We start from the raw sequence: 20244 nt of genomic DNA on the forward strand, positions 1-20244 counted from the left end.
CCTAGGACATCCTATGTAAAATACTATGTCACAAGTATACTCCCCTCCCCCACAGGCACTACACTATCCCTTTTCTATGCTTTTAATTTTTATTTAAGTTAGCAACTGCCTGACATTTATTGTCGATCTCCCCACTAGAGTGTAAAATCCACAGGCGCAGGGACTCATTTGTTCATTGCTGTGCCGCAGTGCCTAGCACAGTGCTTGGACCATTAGGTCTTCAACACTTGTCCAATGAATCCATGATTGTCCATCTCGTCTATGGTCTAAGACATCTGCACGACCCGTCACGAAACTCCTTTCCTTATGCTACTTTTCTAATAACTTGGGAAGCACTCAGCCCCCACAATGAGGGACCTCAAATCTCCTCCCCCTTCACCCATCTGTAGAAATAAGAAAGACGTTCAGCGAGCTGCTCTGCAAGGGCCCTAGCAGCTGACAATTCTGCTATCTGGCCAAGCTTATGAGACTTTAAAGTGCAGCTCGAGAGAGAAGGAAGCAGCTAGGGAGAAGGAAGTCATCTTAGAAGGAATTGAGAGAGGAAGGCAGCCTAGCCTGGTTAAAAACATGTACTTATGCCTTCACCTTTTCAGGGTCTCAAGACCACCGCTTTTAAACGTTTTCGTCTCGGGAGGGTACTAGGGGCCTGTCACGGGCCTCCTGAGGCAGCGCCATTTAATGGCGGCCAAGGGGCCTCAGCGTCTACCTTAAGAAGGTCTCCACCCACATTTCGGTTCTTTGTTAGCTAAATGTGCTCAGCCGGGGACAGTGTAAATATTCTGTTCAGAAAATGCACTCCAGTGTGAACCAAGCGTAGCAGAGAGTGATCTAACTCAGCTGGGACGTCGGCGCCTGACCAACTCCCGTAAGAACCGACAAGGGACATCCATCATGGCCGCCGGCGACAGCAGAGCGAGAGGCAACCGATAGGAAATGGCGCCGGGGCGCGCGGCCAGACCCGCAAGGCCCAGGGCGCCGGGGCCAGATGGCTGATAGGACCATCTTGGGAAGCCAGCCAGGGACCCTGAAGACGCTCGTGGGCGTTTGGCACCTGGAGACCCTGAAACTTGACGCCTTCAATATGGAGGACAGTTATTGTCTCTGCAAGGCAACTTACACAAGCAGGCCAGTGTTCCGTCCCGTGTCGGAACCCGGCAAAATCCTCTATTCTCTAAACAGAATGCGTTACGCACACAGCGCATCTTCGCAATAGTGGGCCGGCTAACGACGCAAAGAATGTTACGTCGCTGTCCCCCTCCCCTCCCTACCCCTAGTTCTGGTTCAGGTGGTGCGAGAACTCTACGCCTGATCCGTACTTTGTTTTTTGGCTCCCGACCGCAAAGTGCGCCCGCCTCCGCAACTGACGTAAAATGCTTCCAAGAATACCCGTAGTACTCTGTGAAGCCCGCGAGCTATTCCGCGACGCTGTTTACGTATCGTCTCCGGCGTACGTAGCGTTAAGCTGGAGCCGTCTCAGCGTCGGCCGCCATTTTGTGCAGTCGCTGGGAAGGAAGGAGACGCCTAAACCGCGGCACTGCCGGGTTTGAGCGTAGCCAAACCTACCCACTGCTTCTGTAACCCCGATTCTCTGTGTTTTGCTCCCGTCTCCGACGAGAGAGGCGGCGACGGTGGCGTCTGCGACGGGAGACAGCGCGTCGGAGCGAGAAAGCGCCGCGCCTGCCGCCGCCCCAACAGCGGAGGCGCCGCCGCCATCGGTCGTCACTAGACCGGAGCCGCAGGCCCTCCCGAGCCCGGCCATCCGTGCCCCGCTCCCAGATCTCTATCCATTTGGGACCATGCGCGGAGGCGGCTTTGGGGACCGGGACCGGGATCGTGACCGTGGAGGGTAAGGGGGGAGGAGGAGAGGAAAGGCCTTGTGAGCCCGCGGGGCGGGGAGGAGGTTGCTTCCTGAGGAGACCGCAGTCTGCGGTCGAGCGGAAGACTTTAGAGCTGACTGCGAGCGTGGGAGCGACGCTCCCAACTGTGGGAGGCGAGGCGACCCGGGACGTAATACCGGTTTAGAGCGCGGGCCTCTGGGTGGGCCTGGGCCCCCGGGTCACTGGTGACCCGGCAGGGGGGGCGGCGGCTTGGCGACGCCCCAGCCCCTGCTTGCGGACGGTCGTCGTGGCGCGGCGCGGCCCGGCCTCAGCCCCGCGGGGAGCAGGAGGGGAGGCCTGGCCGCCGCCAACTCGGCCCGGGCCTCTTTCGTTTCCCGGCTTTCGAGCCCGGCCGATTTGAGCAAGTCATTTGATCTCTCCAGGCCTAGTGTTCATGCGTGAAACTCGGATGTTCTTGCTGAGAGAAGAGGATGAGGTCTCCGAGTTCAGTCTGGGAAAATCTTTTACGCGAAATGGCTTCCCTGTTCATGGAACTGGAAACCTGGCTTGAAACTAGAGACTAAGAGGCTGACTGGTAGTCTTTAAAATATTTAAAAATTAACTTTAGTCGTATTTTAAAATAATTCGATGGAAGCACATTGAAATGCAAAGCGATGGGATTACTTGCCCTCTAAATGGTCGTTTGGGGGGAGGGAGTTTTTGGTTTGGTCGTTATTACAGGGTTTTGGGTTTTTTTTTAATGTTTCAGTCTTTTTTTTTTTTCCTTCTCTAATTGGACTGAAGCATTAACTTCTCGGCCTAGCTTGAAAATTTTTGATGTTGTAATGCCACGGTTATTGGGTTGGAAGTTAACAGGGTTAAACCTGGAGTCCTCCCAGATACTGAGATACAAGTCTTAATGTGTCCCCCCCTACACCGTTAAAGGAAAAAGTTGCTTTAGAGATCCGTGTTGACTTATGCTGTTTACTTTTTTGTAATAAAAGTTTTATCTATGCATAAAAAGTTTATGTGACGCCACTTCTTAATATATATATGAGTGTGGGTGACATTGGGCAAGATCCTGAACCTTTGTGAGCCGATTTTCTCATCTGAAGTTGGGGATAGTAATTGCCTTTGCATTGTTCTCCAGAATTGAGATACTGTGTGTAATTGTCTCTCTGTAGTAGGCATTCTGTTAATGCTATTTTCTCAAACATTTTTGTCTTGTGGTTCAGATACACAAGTACCAGACCTTCTAGTTACAAGCTCTTCAATTATCTCTTAATTTACTAACTAAAAAGGATTGCTTTTACTTATACCTTGTTATGAAGGAAAATATTTGATTTTAGCGTTAAAGTCGGAGGGCTGTAAGTGGAAATGTTTGCTTAGTGTTTCATAGTATAGCTAAATTTAGAAGTGAATTTCAGTACAACCACTTAGGAAAAAGAATTTAATGTTACGTAGTAAAATGAAGATGACCCAGAATTCCTCTCTTAAGCTTTATACCCTAGACTCTTAGGCCTAGAGAAACCCTGTACACCTACCCCGGTATCCATGTTTATAACAGTGTTGTTCATGACAGTATTAGGAACAGCTCAAATGTCTGGATAAATTCATTAGCATAAACTAAAGTGCAATAAGACTGCAGTACAGCAGTGAAAAAGAAAAACTTGTATCAACATGGATGATTGGATGATTCACAAATATAATGTTAAGTAAAACAAGTTGTGCTAGAAGAATAACATATAAGGACACTAACAAATAGGACAAGACCAAAAAACAACGCAATGGTTAAAATTCGAGGTACTAGTTATGATGGGGATTGTAAACTTGAAATAGGCACATGGAGGCTACCAAGGTACTGATAATGGTGGGTTTTTTTTTACCGTGGGTGTTTGGTTTAATATCTTACTGTATATATGCTTTAATAATAAAAGTTCATTATTTGAAAAGAGGAAAATGAATTACTGATCCATTCTTAGTTTACCCCACCCATATTGACTCTTAAGTGTCAGATGACATTAAAAAAGACTTTAGAAATAATTCATTTCAAACAAAATGGCACTCTTTAATGTGGTCTGTGCCCTGATTCTACCTTTACTATGAAATTTCCTGTGTTATTTGAATTGCTGCTGTTTGTCCTGAACCGAACAGAGCTGAAATGGATTATTGTTTTGAAAGGGGAATGAGTGAGGTAGTGTACGTACACGGACAGTACAAATGTGCATTGTACATTTAAACTACCTTGATTTTGCATGTTAATGTACAAATCTTCAAAACTGGTATTTATTGCAAAGCCAAATTAAACTTAATGCTCGGTAAAAACATTAAATGAGCAGCATGGTATGCAGGGGGTTAGGATATGTGCATCTTTAAATGGTGGCACAAATATACTCAAATTCTACAAGAGAAAAGGCTCTAAGTTCTGTTCTAGGTCGTTATTTTAAGGTCTTGGTAGCGCTGGAATGCAACAGCAGCAGCATTGAAATGGCATCTTCTAGGAATCACATAAATTTATATAATTAGGCAGCCAATCTCTGAAAATTGGTCTTGGGTCATTTTTATTCTTTGCAAGACTGACAATCTAATGACTTGGCTTTTTTATTTGTAGAGCACCTTATTTAAAATTGTGTTAGTTGCTTCACTTGCAAGTGAGGGGGGAGGGGTCAACCCATGTAGTTTTAGATCTGTTCAGTCTTAAGCCTGAGGGCATATTGAAGGTGTCATAGGTATTGATCAGCAGTAGTATAAATGGAATCAGCCAAGTTATGCCTTTTTTTTTTCTTTTTTTTTTTTGCGGTACGCGGGCCTCTCACTGCCGTGGCCTCTCCCGTTGCGGAGCACAGGCTCCGGACGCGCAGGCTCAGCGGCCGGCCGTGGCTCACGGGCCCAACCGCTCCGCGGCAGTGGGATCTTCCCGGACCGGGGCACGAACCCGTGTCCCCTGCATCGGCAGGCGGACTCTCAACCACTGCGCCACCAGGGAAGCCCTGCCTGTTGATTATTAAGTGGAACCACTTGCAAGAGGATATGATTGACTTAGAGTGGAAAAAAATTAAATTCAGTGTATTTTCAGGAGTAAGGAAATGGGATAGAAAACATACTGTATATTATTTGTCCATCAGACAACGCCCTGCACCTTAATAGGTTGAAATACAGAAATGAAGACCATCTTAGTGTTGGGATTCTTCTAGGAAAAGTAGAATGTCAAGTTCGGCTAATGGCCACATTTGTATTCCAGTTGAACTTGTATGTTGTGAAAGATAAAGCAAAAAGATTGATTTTTAAATAGAGATTTAAAGACCTTAAATAAGCCTTATTATTGGTTCTTTTAGCAAATTTATAGTTAATAGTACTATTTGCCTGTGAACAGAAAGGAGAAAGAAGATAAAGGTGGAGATAAAGTGGTAGGAAAGATTATAAATTTTTGCCCTGGCCATTCATTAGCATAAACTAAAGGTGAAGCCTAGCCTACCAGTCTTTTAGGGGTCCTAGTAGTTTTCCTTAGCAGATGAGCAGGCAAAAGGAGTGCTCATCACAGTATAAAGGGATAAGGGGTTCAAGAAGCCGTTCCAAGTATGGAGCCACTTGAACTGTTTTTCTTCCTGTCCACAATTTTGCCCTAATTTAAACTTTTATGTCCTCACTTACCTACATTTCAGAATATTACATAAGAGTAGAGACTTCTATTCACTTTAATATCTCTAGCACCACTTAAAACAGTACCTGGTACATAGTTGGTACCCAGTAACTATTTGTTAAATGAATACAATTAGGCCAGCTTGTACTGAGTGTTTACTATGCCAGATACTGTTTTAAGCACTTTACAAGTAAATATTTTTTTGGAGGGGGCTGGTAGTATCTTAAGAGTCCCATCTTTTTTTTTTTTTTTTTTTTTTTTTTTTTTGGTACGCAGGCCTCTCACTGTTGTAGCCTCTCGCGTTGCGGAGCACAGGCTCCGGAGGCGCAGGCTCAGCGGCCGTGGCTCACGGACCCAGCTGCTCCGCGACATGCGGGATCTTCCCGGACCGGGGCACGAACCCATGTCCCCTGCATCGGCAGGCGGACTCTCAACCACTGCGCCACCAGGGAAGCCCAAGAGTCCCATCTTTTTACATGTTTTTGTGGCACCTAAGATATTTTGCTTTAAAAACACTAAAAAGCTAAAAATGTTGGTGTTTCTAGGTTTGGAGCAAGAGGCGGTGGTGGCCTTCCCCCGAAGAAGTTTGGTAATCCTGGGGAGCGTTTACGTAAAAAGAAGTGGGATTTGAGTGAGCTCCCCAAGTTTGAGAAGAATTTTTATGTTGAACATCCAGAAGTGGCAAGGCTGACTCCGGTAAGTTTGGGGGGTTTTATTTATTTACTTTTTTTTCTTATACAGTAATGAACCAAGTAGGTACGTTAGCCAGAGTATACTTATATACAGCCATTGCTGTTACATGTTTTTGTGTTTTGTTTTGTTTTTTGTTATATGTTTTAGTCTAGTGTGGTGGTACTTTCCTTGGTTCTTGTTAGGATTGCTGATACAAGAGAAACCAGTAATACCTAATGTATTACTTGGTTCTCATTTGTTGGTTATATTTTCCAACCAATTTGTTATGTGATTTTAGCTGTATATGAGGTATCATGTCTTTTCATCTATGAAGTAAATTAAAAATTTAAAACATTGGCTTTTACTCGGGTTTGTATTTTTAACCTCATGATTATTTTGGACTTTACGCATGACATGGTAACTTGTTCAGAAGAAAGTGTAAGGAAAGAGCACTTGGTCCTAAGTTCCACATTTTCTCCCTCTTCCTACTTCTGGCCTTGGGCAGTTTACTAATCTTTCTGAGTAACTGTTTTCTCGTGGAAAATGGAACGTTTGCTAACCTGCCTCATTGACTCAGAGTTGGATGAAGCTGAACACATATGAAAGCACTATAAGAAGTGTTATACATATTTTCCAATGTAATTGTGGATTTGATGATAATTGTTCTGCTGTATTGGAACATAAAGTTTTGCATGTTTAGAATAACTTGTTTACTGATTTGTCTTACTTTGTTGTCTTACATAGTATGAGGTTGATGAACTACGCCGAAAGAAAGAGATTACAGTGAGAGGAGGCGATGTTTGTCCTAAACCTGTGTTTGCCTTCCATCATGCTAACTTCCCACGTAAGTGTTTTTCAATCCAGTATCTTAATTGTTAATTTAGCTTGAACAGTCAGTGTGGTCATAGGTTATTTAAAGGTTTTGACCCAGGCTCAGGATTTTGTTGAAAAGATAAGTAGAAATCTTTCACAAAGGTTTTTGGGGGTTTTTGTTTGTGTGTGTGTGTTTGTGGTTTTGGGTTTTTGTTTTGTTTTTATTATTTTTTTTTGCGGTACGCGGCCTCTCACTGCAGTGGCCTCTCCCGTTGCGGAGCACAGGCTCTGGGCGCGCAGGCTCAGCGGCCATGGCTCAGGGGCCCAGCCGCTCCGCGGCATGGGGGATGTTCCCGGAGCGGGGCACAAACCTGCGTCCCCTGCATCGACAGATGGACTCTCAACCACTGCGCCATCAGGGAAGCCTTGTTTTGTTTTATTTTTAATGCTCATGTGTTCTTTGCTTAGAACTTTTTGGGTTTTTTGCTTTTTTCCCCCATCTTTCCCTGGGATTTTGCCTCTACTTTTTAGAAAACAGCAAAATGAAATTGCTTTCTAGCTGGTTAAAATTTGAATTAGATAAACAATAAGTGACTACCATGTACCATGGTAGTCATTACCATGTTAAATACTTCAGAGCAGTGGTTTTCAAGTTTTCGAGGGTAAGGGTAGATGGCTGTGGCAGTAGCCTTCTTGAGAAGTAGTAAGTAACAGGTCAAAGATTCAGTACTGAAGAAAAAAACAATACTTGGAGAGATGTAAAGCTGGGTAAATCCTCCCTTCAATGAGCTTAACAGTTTTTTAAATTTCTTTTGGCTGTGGGTCCTTAGTTTTACTTAAAGTAGTAATATCGATTTTCGTACAGAATACGTAATGGATGTGTTGATGGATCAGCACTTCACAGAACCAACTCCAATTCAGTGCCAGGGATTTCCCTTGGCTCTTAGTGGCCGGGATATGGTGGGCATTGCTCAGACTGGCTCTGGGAAGACATTGGCGGTATGTACCAGCAAGGGAAGATTTTTAATATTGTGGTAACTTATTTTGCTATTGTAAATACTCCATATGTTCTCAATTCTTGAAATTCTAATTCAGATAGGGATAATATTTCAGCTTTTTTAGGTATCTGAAATATGTGGAAGCATTTTGTGTTCAAATATACATTGCACATGTGTGTAACAGTTGTGAGTTCTGTTTTCCCTTTCCTAGTTACTTAGGCATTATCAATTACTGTGATAATTTAGAACAATTAATATAATGGCTTAGTTTTGGTATAACACTGTCCTTCTTTCCCCCCACCCCAGTATTTGCTGCCTGCTATTGTTCATATTAACCACCAGCCTTACTTGGAAAGAGGAGATGGCCCAATTGTAAGTGTGTTTCAGTTTGTTTACACTTCTAAGAATGACTACAACTTAATGATTATTGTGTTTCAGGCACTGTGCTTTACATATGTTCTCAGATTTCATTCTCAACCCTACCTTCTGTATCCGGAAGAGAGATTATGTCTATCTTACTGATAAATTTTAGACACAATGCAATTAAATGACTTGCCCAGGGTCATATAGGAATTAAATGGCTGAGCTTGAATTTGAACTACTCGTACTTTTACCAGTTATGCCCATTACCTTCATATAGAGGCATTTACTCTGCATTAAATTCAAGTGCAATTCTTAATTGCTCATTGATGCTATGAGGGATAAAAAAGTATGAAATGAGATCCTTGCCCTGTGGCTGAGTCGGGTTTCGGATGTGTATTCTCTATGGTTAAGTGATGCGTCTGTAAATGTTTACAGAGCAGCATGATTTTCTTGTTTGATCATTTTCATTTATGCTATTTACTGTAAGATTTCAGTAGTGGTCTTCAAACATTTTGAATGTACATTCTTAACTTTTTTTTTAATAGAGCTTGCACTCACTATATGTTTATGAATACATTATTATAGTATGTCTCAGTGTATTCACAACAAGAAATAATGCATTACCTTTCATTAACATAATATGTAATGTATTCCATATGGCTAATAGAGTTAGCTTTATTGTCATTAGTTAATGTCTAATGGATCAGTACACCGAGTGAGAGCCATTGTTAACAGTATATATGATACCTGTTTCAAAGTGTCTTAATTTTGTATTTTTTGGCCAACTTCTTGTCACGTTGTGTATAAGTCATCCTTGTTTTTGTCTAATGTGCCTGGCTAAGAGCTTAAACTTGATGTCAGAAAAGTGTCAGCTTTGCTCATTTCCTGTTCATCTGTTTCTTTTTTTTTTCTTTAATTGGGATACAGTTGATTTACAATGCTGTGTTAGTTTCTACTGTACAGCGAAGTGGAGTTCCCTGTGCTATACAGCAGGTTCTCATTAGTTATCTATTTCATACATATTAGTGTATATATGTCAATCCCAATCTCCCAGTTTGTTTCTAATATTTAATCCATGGTTTTGCAGGAATATTTTATAGCTACTTACTCATTTTGTGAATTGTTTAGTTAAAACTAGGTAATACAGTCTGTAAATCTACTTACATAGCACACATAACGGTAACGAATCATGTGTCAAAAGTCAACCATCATACCACAGGCCAAGTATTAGTTCTCATAATTTTTGCCACACTCCAGTGCACTGTCTTAGACCCCCTGCCTTCCCAACTCCTCACCCCATCACAAACTTGAAAGTACCAAATTAAACAATAGAGAATTAAATAACCTTTTTGTACTTTTCTTTTCCTCCTTAAACTTGAGATAGGTGTCTCAAGTGATTTGTTTGTTTGTTTGTTTTAGTGTCTAGTTCTGGCTCCTACCAGAGAACTTGCCCAGCAGGTACAGCAGGTGGCTGATGACTATGGCAAATGTTCTAGATTGAAGAGCACTTGCATTTATGGAGGTGCTCCTAAAGGTCCCCAGATTCGAGACTTGGAGAGAGGTAATTTAAAAAATTAGTGTTTAAGAATTATTAGTTTCTCTCATTTTACCAATTTCTGTAAGTGAAATTGAAGAAGAAAACAGTGGATTCTGGTTGGTGGGGGGAGATGAGTATTTCAGCAGCTTAGCAATTCTCAAATATGGTTAAAATGCTATTTTAGGGAAGTTCAGTGTGACTAGACTTAAACTTTGTCGAGGTTCGGATGATTATACATAAATTTTTGTTACATCATGCTTTTCCAGGCACTGTGTTAAAATTTAGTTAGTGCTCTGCAGCACTGGGTACAACCACCAGAGTTGGTGCTTCTTAGTTTGCTGAGGCTTGAACAGTGTGTAAAGAATTCTTCGTTGGATAGATCTTTGGATTTGTTTTACAGGTGTCGAGATCTGTATAGCTACTCCTGGCCGCCTGATAGATTTCCTGGAGTCAGGAAAGACAAATCTTCGCCGATGTACTTACCTTGTACTGGATGAGGCTGACAGAATGCTTGACATGGGCTTTGAACCCCAGATTCGTAAAATTGTTGACCAAATCAGGGTGTGTAAAGCTGATAATTCGTTGTCTTATACCCTTTGCCTGTAGTAGTTACTTAATCTAAAAGAAAGCCTTTCCATTCCTTTCCGGATAGCCTGATAGGCAGACATTAATGTGGAGTGCAACCTGGCCAAAAGAAGTAAGACAGCTTGCAGAGGATTTCCTTCGTGATTACACCCAGATCAACGTAGGCAATCTGGAGTTGAGTGCCAACCACAACATCCTCCAGATTGTGGATGTCTGCATGGAAAGTGAAAAAGACCACAAGTATGAAAGATTTCACTGTTTTGATGATGCTGATAAACCTTTCCTAATAATCCTCCAAAACTAAAGTGTTATAGACGCCAGTATTTTTTAGGCTTGAAAACATTAAAAGCATTGCTAGCTTTCCAACAATCCATTCTTTATATTATTCATCAGAGCTTGTGGTTAAAGGCAAGGATTCTGGATCCTTGGATTTGAATCCCAGTTCTGATAATTACCAGCTATAGAGAAAGTAATTTGAAAAGAAAGTACTAAAGCTTTGGAGGGTTGATAATGCAAAGATAGCTTCTGCGTGATGTGTAGGGGGTCTTCTCTGGATGACTGAATTGTTTGGTCTTGTTTTCAGGTTGATCCAACTCATGGAGGAAATAATGGCTGAAAAGGAAAATAAGACAATAATATTTGTAGAGACGAAAAGACGCTGTGATGACCTCACTCGAAGGATGCGCAGAGATGGGTGAGTGCAGCACTGAGGTAATTAATTTGCCTCAGATTTTATAGTTCAGTAGGAATTTCTGAATTGGTGTTGTGAATGTTGTATAATATTTCAGCAATGCCAAACATGTACTTTGCTCTTTTCTTCTGACAGTTGGCCAGCTATGTGTATCCATGGAGACAAGAGTCAACCAGAAAGAGATTGGGTACTTAATGGTGAGTTCAAAACTAAGCATTGTTCTTACACTCTGTTTCAGGGATTGGCACACTTTCTGTAAAGAGCCAGGTAGTAAATATTTTCGGCTTTGCAGACTGTATAGTGTTTTGTGTCACAACTGTTAAACTCTGCTGTTGTAGCACAAAAATGGCCATAGGCATTATGTAAAGAGATAGCCTGGCTGTGTTCCAGCAAAACTTTATTTGCAAAAATAGGCATTGTGCCAGATTTGACCCAAAGACCAGGGTTTGCCTAGCTCTGCTCTAGTTAATTGAATATTGGGGGCATTTTTGTCATCACCATACTTCAAGGTCATTAGTGCTGGCTCTTTACACCACTTTTTCACCACTTAGACCACCCTTTATCTAATGAGGTCTTGTCTTTATAGATATGTACACCAGCCTGAAAGCTCCCCACATCCCATACTTGTGGGCTTTTAATAGAGGCTTCATCACGTTAACTCAGTCTCCCTCTCCTCTCCTCTCCTCTTCAGAGTGGGGCTCAAAGTTCCAAGCTTCTCTGATCATGGCTTGGTCTTTCTGGTGAACAGCATCCATCCAGGAGCTATTCTGGAGCCCATCAAGTGTCTTTTCACTAGAACAAAGATTCCTGTCTTGTTCTTGTTTAGGAACCCTTGTTCAGGGACCAGGGTCAAAGACTTAAGTATTAGAATAAAAGATTCTCCTAGCATCCCTGTTTTACAAGGGTTTTAGGAGCTCTGTGCCAGGAACTGAGGGCAGAGACCAGTATATATATTCTGTTATTTCACAGGGCAAAGTTAATGGTTTCTCCTTTCATTCCACGTCTTTTTTTTTTTTTTTGGTGGTACGCTGGCCTCTTACTGCTGTGGCCTCTCCCGTTGCGGAGCACAGGCTCCGGACGCGCAGGCTCAGCGGCCATGGCTTACGGGCCCAGCGGCTCCGCGGCACGTGGGATCCTCCCAGACCGGGGCACGAACCCATGTCCCCTGCATCGGCAGGCAGACTCTCAACCACTGTGCCACCAGGGAAGCCCCATTCCACATCTTTTAAACTTCCTCCCTTTTCATACCCCCTCCCCCACCCCCACTTTTGGTGTTGTTTTATTTGGGAGACAACTTTGCTGTCATAATTTAAGGGAAGAAAATTTCCACCTCATGTTAATTCTGTTACACATTGCCACACCGTTTTAATGGTATTTCATTATTAGAGGTAAATTTTTTGATCTATTGCTCCTGTGCTAAAGGTGAGTATAATAAATATTTTCAAAAGAATTACTATTATCTTTAAATTTAGAAGAGCTTGGTGTGTTCTTACACCATTACTTGAAGTTTTAATATGATAGGGTAAGAAGGCCAGGTAGCTGGGAATGTTTATTTGGTCATTTTTTAAGATATATCACGGTGTAGCCTTAATTTTATAACTTGCTTTCATGGTACTATCCTTGTTTTGCAGAGTTCCGTTCTGGAAAGGCTCCCATTCTCATTGCCACAGATGTAGCCTCCCGTGGGCTAGGTTTGTATAGATAGGTGTCTCTGTCAATGGTATATGTATCTTTTGGTTAAAAGATTTGCTTGTCTTTTCACATTAGAGTTGCATATACGTGTGTTTAGATAAATATTTAAAAGAGAAGAATTACATACAAAGTACGTGATTCCCCTTCCCCCCATGATTTTTTTTAACCTTGGTGGGTTTTTTGTTTGTTTGGGGGGGTTTTTTTCCTTTTATTTTCAAAGTCTCTTCCTGCTCCTAACAAACAGGCTTTGGTCTGCAGCAAGGCCTAGGCATGACTGTTTAAACTGGTAGAGGGAGAGGAGACGTTCATTTGCACAGCTCAACTTCTTCCTGGTTTTATTCTATATTCTGGGTGAATAAAATGAGCCCAATTGAACCTAGCTATTAGAAGCTAGTTTCTTCAGTTATTTTTTTCCCCTTTACCAATCTATCTGCAGATGTCCAATTCCATAAGTGCTAATGTATTCTTGGGATTTAGTAAATCTATAGATATGATATCTTTCAGCAATTAAATCTGCATTGCCCAATTTAATTTACTGAAGTAAAACTATCATGAGCACTCAGTTATCCCCTCCTCCCACCCATACTCATATCATCGATGCGCTGTCTTCCGATTGAAGAACTTAATTTGAAGTTGATGTTCTGGAGTTTTCAACCCATTACGATTTAAGGTATTCAGAGATATTTTGTGGTACTTTAGCCCATTATTCTGAGAAAAACAGGTGTAACTCAAAACTTATTATATTTTTAAAAATGATAGAGTATTTCTGTCACAAAGATATTTTTAAATTATTGACAGATACTAATTTCTTGCCCAGGAAGGCGAGAAGCACCATATTCCCTTATGATATTCAACATAAAGAGAGCAAGTATTCAAACTGGAATACAAAAGTAATGAAGGCTTTTTAAACATTGCACTCATCATTCCCTCCTTCAGAGGTGGTGACTTGCAGCCATGACTGAAAAATTGTCTCTGCCCTCTGAGGTCATGTCTGGATCTGTGCGGTTAGAACTTGGACCTGTTGGGAGAAGAGGCTGAGGCCTGAAAGCAGTTTACATAAAAGCTTTCAGTGATGGTGGTTTTTAAACAGGCTTGCTATGTGCTGGTAGCTTCTTTGTGCATCTTGCCTAGACAATTTAAAATATTTGTTCCATGTCCCCCTGCATTTCTAAACCAAATCAATTGGCTGCCATTAGAATAACTTATAGACTCTTCGTCCCACCCCCACTCATCCAAGAGAGGGGAGAGGGAAGGTATCTGAGTCTGTTTCTTGTTACTCAGCATCAGTGCTTGTTTTGGGCCCCTTTGTTTGCTGCCTTGTAAAAAATCAAAAGGAAGGGGAAAACCCACCAAAATGGCAGAATGCTGACCAAGGTCCTACAAGATCCTGGAAAGTGAAGGCTTCTACCTCATTAGACAGGGGTGCAATTTTCAGCTGAGTCACCAGGCCTTTTTTCACTTCCTGTCGAGCGATGGCCTCTTAAATGTTCCCTTCAGGTAAGTTCTTCGATTCCCGTAATTTTATAATAGTCATCCTCCGGAAACCACTGTTTATTCCCTTTCCAGTGGGATATTTTTTATTTTTCCTTTTTTTGTTTAAACTACACACTGTTAAACTAAAAGTATTGAATTGATTTTGTTTTGTTTTTTAACAGAAGCTTTGATAGCAGCTGCAGATCACTCAGTACATGGCCGAGGCAAATCTACATTGGCCCGAAGCAGCTCTAGATGAGCCTATTGACTAGTCTCAGCCCCTCCCAATTAGTGATTGGAGATTCAGGCCATGTCATAGGGCTTGTCAGACAAAAAGTTCTTACCCTGGGCAGCTGGCCAAAACATTAACTTTTTGATTTCTTACCCTGCAACAGCATCTTCCTCTAAAGACACCAAGGTAATATTGTGACAGTGCACAAATAACATCAGGGCAGGCTAGACTAGACTGGAGAGAAACAAATTCTGCGCTTGCTCTTATGTGCCCTCAGCCAGCTTTATCTGTGCACACGCAAGACACCTTTCTAGTATGAAGAACTTGCACTATGTCTGCCCACTATTGAACCCTTCCAGAAGTATTCCCAAGTGTTGATAGCTGAACCGTTGACTCCAGTCCCCAGTGCTTTCTGCTAGGAAAGCACACATCTGTGCATCCAGTGCAATAATTCAACCTGCTCTGCTGCCTGTGGTCATACACAGTGGGAGTGAGTAAGGAGCATTATCCTAGCCCTGAAGATGTGGTCATGGAGCATAATTCCCCATTCCCCCCGTCTCACATCCATCCTGGCCCTGTAAATTTTTGTTTTCCCTTTGTTACCTCAACGACCCTAGCCGGAGACTCACGCTGCCCCCTGTGATAAGTGCCTTCTCGTCTTTCTGGTGTGATTTCAGGACTTTAGGGGTCAGTAAAGACTGAGGAGCCTTTATTGTAATAAGAAACAGACATAATGCCCCTTTCTTCACAGGCCCTTTAACAACAGCTGAATTTTTTTTTTTTTTAAATCATCTCCCCTTTCCCCCTGAAATTAATCCAGTCTGGGCAATAGATGCAGTCTGACCCTTTGGATGTAACTTACATTTTTTTTATTAATTATTTTTTTCTACAATCACCCCAATTATCCTTGGGGGAGGCGTTGGAGGACCTGAAATTTTTACCCGAACCCAGGTTCTCCGGCGCTTGGCAACCAAATGGGGCTACAGAGAAGCATCTAAGCCAGTTCACAGAGCGAGCGTGTGTGGGGACTTCTCACTGCCACGGACCCTTGATGCATGCTCCCCGCGCTCCAGTGGTCCCGTGTCAGAAGGCGGAGTTTTCGAAAGGAGGCCGCCAAAAATAAAAGGCAAAGAGACGGGATCGGCTGCAGCGGTTTCCCAAAGGAGGAGGGAGTGTGCATCGGTCTGGTAACAAACAGAGAATGTTTTTTAATTATTTATATCACAAAAATCTGTGTTTTATCTAGGATATTTTCTGAATATTCTTTGTAAAATGCAGATTTTTTCCACAAAACATTAGGATTCTTTGTTATATTCTTAAATTTGTTTGTTTAAGTAGGTAAAAATATACATTTAGCTGAAAGCATTACACTAACATTTACATACTTTAAGCTTTAGGAGGTTATTCAGTCCAGTTCCCAGCAGTGGACAGAACATTAAACTTGTGTCTCAAGGTTTCATGGTTTTTCCCACACTCTTTGGCTGTTTAATTTTCCAGGTTACATAGACAATCTTTGATCATTGAAGCAAGGACTGAGTTGAAGTAACCTTGAGTTGAGAAAAAAACCTCATTTGGCAGAGCTGGGTTTGGTAGTACAGTGAAATTTTAGTGTAATGTGCTCTTGTGGTAATTGAAAGAGGAAAGGTAATTTGGATATTTCTGCAAAGGAAAATAAGTGTGTATTTAACTTTGGCTCTGATCAGTTTTGTTTTTTTTTAATATAAGCAAAAAATTTTTAATCTAAATATCTTAAGTCTCCATGGAAATGTAGTAATAAAGTATATGAAGTTTTTGTTTTTGTTTTTGTTTTGTTTTCTTTTCATTTTGCTCTGTGACTGGTTTAAAGGTAAGTTTGTTATATTACTGGTAGATTTTGCCAGGCTTCTCCCAACAGAGTAGAAGTGATTTGGCCTTGTAGCTTAATGATGGTACCACTTTCTACATTCCAGTTTTGAAAAGGATGGAACTGGAATTTGGTACAACTCCTGTCAGTATATTGCTTAAGATACAGAAGAGGCAGGAGTTTGGATGGTTGAATGGGATTTCCTTAGGATTTTACAGCTGATAAAGATGCTGCTTCCTCTGCATGTCTCAAGCATCGTTAATCCTCTTTTACTCTGTTGGGATGAGTCTTTTTTTGTTCCTGTTCAGAGTGGTTACTAACTTAATCTTCTCTCCTCTTGCTGTCATCTGCATTCGTGCTTCCCACCTGTTGTTGGCATGTCCTTTACCTTCTCTTTCCCTGCCACATCAACCTACACACTGACTCATCATTGGCTTTGAAGATGTGGAAGATGTCAAGTTTGTGATCAACTATGACTATCCAAACAGTTCAGAGGATTATGTGCACCGTATTGGCCGAACAGCCCGTAGCACCAACAAGGGCACCGCCTATACCTTCTTCACCCCAGGGAACCTAAAGCAGGCCAGAGAGTTGATCAAAGTGCTGGAAGAGGCTAATCAGGCTATCAATCCAAAACTGATGCAGCTGGTGGACCACAGAGGAGGCGGCGGAGGAGGGGGTAAGGGTAAGTCCTGGAGTTTTCCAGGTACTGCCAAGGTATCATTTTTGTGTGTTCATTGTGCCTTGTTTCTTTAAGCCAGTGAAGGTTAATGTATGTTGCTTAATAATTTTTCATAATCTCTTCTAAGTAAGACAATACGAAGTTTGGGAGCCTGTCATAGCCTTAGTAGTGTGTTAGGTTTTTGGTTTTCCATATGGAGAAATCAGTAATTTTATACCATTTCGTGGTAGTAGAGACAGGCATAGTTACTGGATCTGAATTGGACAGTTGCAAAATATAGTAGTATCTGGGTTTCCTGCCTACAAGTTTGATAGGTTTGATAGGATGTTTCCCCCCCCCACTTGCTGTATGTTGAAGCTTTACATCAGAATTCCCTTCGAGGTTTTTAAAATGCAGTTGTTGTTTTTTTTAAGTGGGTTTGGAATTGAACTAGAAACCTGAACTTTTCCCCTAAAACTTGTGAGATGATTCTGATGCAGTTAGGTGTGCGAAGCAACATTTGAGAACCAGTGTGCACTAGTAGAGGATCCCTTCGTGGTCGTATGAACTTAGCTGCATGCCTTTTTTTGTTTTTTAAACCGTCCTTACCATTTTTCTTACATTTTGAAGAGTCTGTTTCTTGGTAATCCTCAAATAAAGAAAGGGCCTAAAAGGTGAGAAGTTGAATATCCTTTAATAATGTTTACCATTCTTTTGAGTATAAAGTGCTGATTTGGAAGCTGGCCTAGCGCTTAATTAAAGATCAAGAAAGAATATTGAATACTTTTGTACTGAGTAGCATTTTTACATGGGGTTATGTTTGGATCATATATGTAGTATTGAAAATTCCTTGTGTCCTCATCAGGAGGTCGTTCTCGATACCGGACCACTTCTTCAGCCAACAATCCCAATCTGATGTATCAGGATGAGTGTGACCGGAGGCTTCGAGGGGTCAAAGATGGTGGCCGGAGAGACTCTGCAAGCTATCGGGATCGTGGTGAAACCGATAGAGCCGGTTATGCTAACGGTAGTGGCTATGGAAGTCCAAATTCTGCCTTTGGAGCACAAGCAGGCCAATACACCTATGGTCAAGGCACCTATGGGGCAGCTGCTTATGGCACAAGTGGTTACACAGCCCAAGAATATGGTGCTGGCACTTACGGGGCCAGTAGCACCACCTCAACTGGGAGAAGTTCACAGAGCTCTAGCCAGCAGTTTAGTGGGATGGGCCGGTCTGGGCAGCAGCCACAGCCACTGATGTCACAACAGTTTGCACAGCCTCCGGGAGCTACCAATATGATAGGTTACATGGGGCAGACTGCCTACCAGTACCCACCCCCTCCTCCTCCCCCTCCTCCTTCACGTAAATGAAGCCACTCAGGTGGTAGTGACTTGTGCAGACTTGACTACATTTAAAGGAACGCTATCTTTTCCTTTTTTTCTTCTTCCCTTTTTCTTTCTTTTTCTTTTTTAATTTTTTTTCCCAACCATTGTGATTTGTCTTTCATGCAGATTAGTTAGAATTCACTGCCAGGTTTTTTCTGCCTGCCAAAATGATCCAGTCTGTAATAACAGATTTTGTAAAAGTATATATATATGTATAGCCGACTGGAAGAGATTTTTCCCCCCAGCTTCTTGCATGTTGAGGATGTTTGAGCTATTTTTCATCTTTAAAAGAAAAAGTAAGGTGTTAGGCCCTTTTGTGGGAGCCCATTTTTTGTTGTCCTGAGTTACGGTCGGGGGGGGGGGAGGGTAGAGGGTTGAATTCTGCAGAAGAAGACGGCATCTGTGCTTTAAATTGCTCTCGTTACTGGAATAGAAAACCAAGAGGGAGTTCCCTGCACATTTTCTGTAATGCTTTTTAATGTTTTTTCAAGCTGGAACAGGGTTCCTCAGGCCTGATGAGTTTTTAAGACAGTGCTTTGCCATTGTCATTTTGGCTGATTGCTTGTTAAATGCATTTGACAGTTTTTTTAAAAATTCCTAATTGGCTTTGTCTCCCTTACACTCTGCCTTCCCCCTTCCCAATTACTGAAAAATAACCATTTTAATTGTCAGGTTAGAAATTAAATTGCTGAGTCTTGAGTTTTTTTAAGTGTATCCTTTAAATTAAAAATCCCAAATGTTTATTGTCATGGTTAAATGTAGCATCTCCGCATCTGGGTGGAAGCTGCCTATTTTTCTTCCCCATGTTACCAGGGACCATCTGTGAAATTCATTTTCCAACCAGACAGCTGCTGTGAGCAGAATGAACATAAATGCTCATTGGAAATTTATGAACCAGTTAAATATGCATTCACCTGCAGAGTGAGAACCACGTTTAATTATAAACAGTATAGTCCGTGGGCAGGTTTTCTTTTTAAACTCAGTATTTGTAGAGCTAGAGTAAAAGCAACCCTTTGCCAGCTACTCAGCCCTTTTGGCCAAGTTATCTTGAAGGGTCTTAGGGTTTATTAAGAACTCTTACTCTCTGCATACTCCCGTTCTCTGCAGTGCTTGTAACAGCTTTTGGGTGCAGATTTTCCTCAGCATCCTTTTGCACTCAGCTTTTTACAGGTAGGTAGTGGACTAAAGTCCAAGTCCTTTTACTTTTCCTCCACCTGAAAGGTAGGTGAGATTGTCCCCTTCATAGTAATACCAACCGTTTTACTGAGACTTCATATAGCAGATGGGCCTGGAAAGAATTTTCTGCTCTTGTGTTCACTGTAACAGGACAGGGAGATCAGACAGCCTCAGAAATCTCTTCGTATCTAGTGTGGGACTTAATTTTTTAATACTGTTATTGATATTGTTCATTCACAGTGTAGTTAAAGGGGGGAGCCTCCACTGCATTCTTTGGCTTAGGCCTGAGATTGCTTGCTGGTTTGTAAGATCAAAATATCTAAATACTTGAGGTTTTTGTTTTCCTCTTAAAATTCTTCAGGGAGAGAGAAGGGATTGTTTCTGAGGGGTACTGAAAGTGTGGTTGAATGTGCGACATACAGGTAGGTTGCCAGCATAAGCTGAAATGTATGCATGTGAGAACTTTGATATCTCCCCCCACCCCCCCACTTTCTTCTTTCTTAACTTCTTTTTCTCTTCCTTATAGAAGTTGAGGCTGAGGGAGGACGGTAGGCACAGGAAAAACATGGCAACACCGCTCTGTGCTTTCAAACCAAAGTGTCCCCCCCCCCAAAAAAAAAAAGTTCGTCTAAGCACTGATTAGTCCATTATAGGCATTTTTTTCT

General features: G+C 42.0%; 1 protein-coding gene across 2 annotated transcripts; it reads left to right on the top strand.

Moving 5' to 3' along the window:
- Window positions 1-1472: 1472 nt before the first annotated feature.
- On the top strand, window positions 1473-19840 carry DDX17 (DEAD-box helicase 17). 2 transcript variants are annotated; one of them, XM_030855963.2, is made up of 13 exons: window positions 1473-1846; window positions 6003-6153; window positions 6874-6973; window positions 7808-7941; window positions 8247-8312; window positions 9723-9864; window positions 10241-10401; window positions 10493-10665; window positions 11009-11119; window positions 11252-11313; window positions 12748-12807; window positions 16799-17041; window positions 17883-19840. In XM_030855963.2, the coding sequence occupies exons 1-13, from the start codon at window positions 1797-1799 to the stop codon at window positions 18386-18388; spliced, it is 1959 nt and encodes a 652-aa protein (XP_030711823.1). In that variant the 5' UTR covers window positions 1473-1796; the 3' UTR covers window positions 18389-19840. The 2 variants fall into 2 exon arrangements, with proteins under 2 accessions (XP_030711823.1, XP_030711824.1); XM_030855964.2 differs by having other exon boundaries at window positions 16799-17035.
- The last annotated feature ends 404 nt before the right edge of the window (window positions 19841-20244 follow it).

This window comes from Globicephala melas, chromosome 10, assembly GCF_963455315.2.
Source record: "Globicephala melas chromosome 10, mGloMel1.2, whole genome shotgun sequence".
Classification (NCBI taxonomy): domain Eukaryota; kingdom Metazoa; phylum Chordata; class Mammalia; order Artiodactyla; family Delphinidae; genus Globicephala; species Globicephala melas.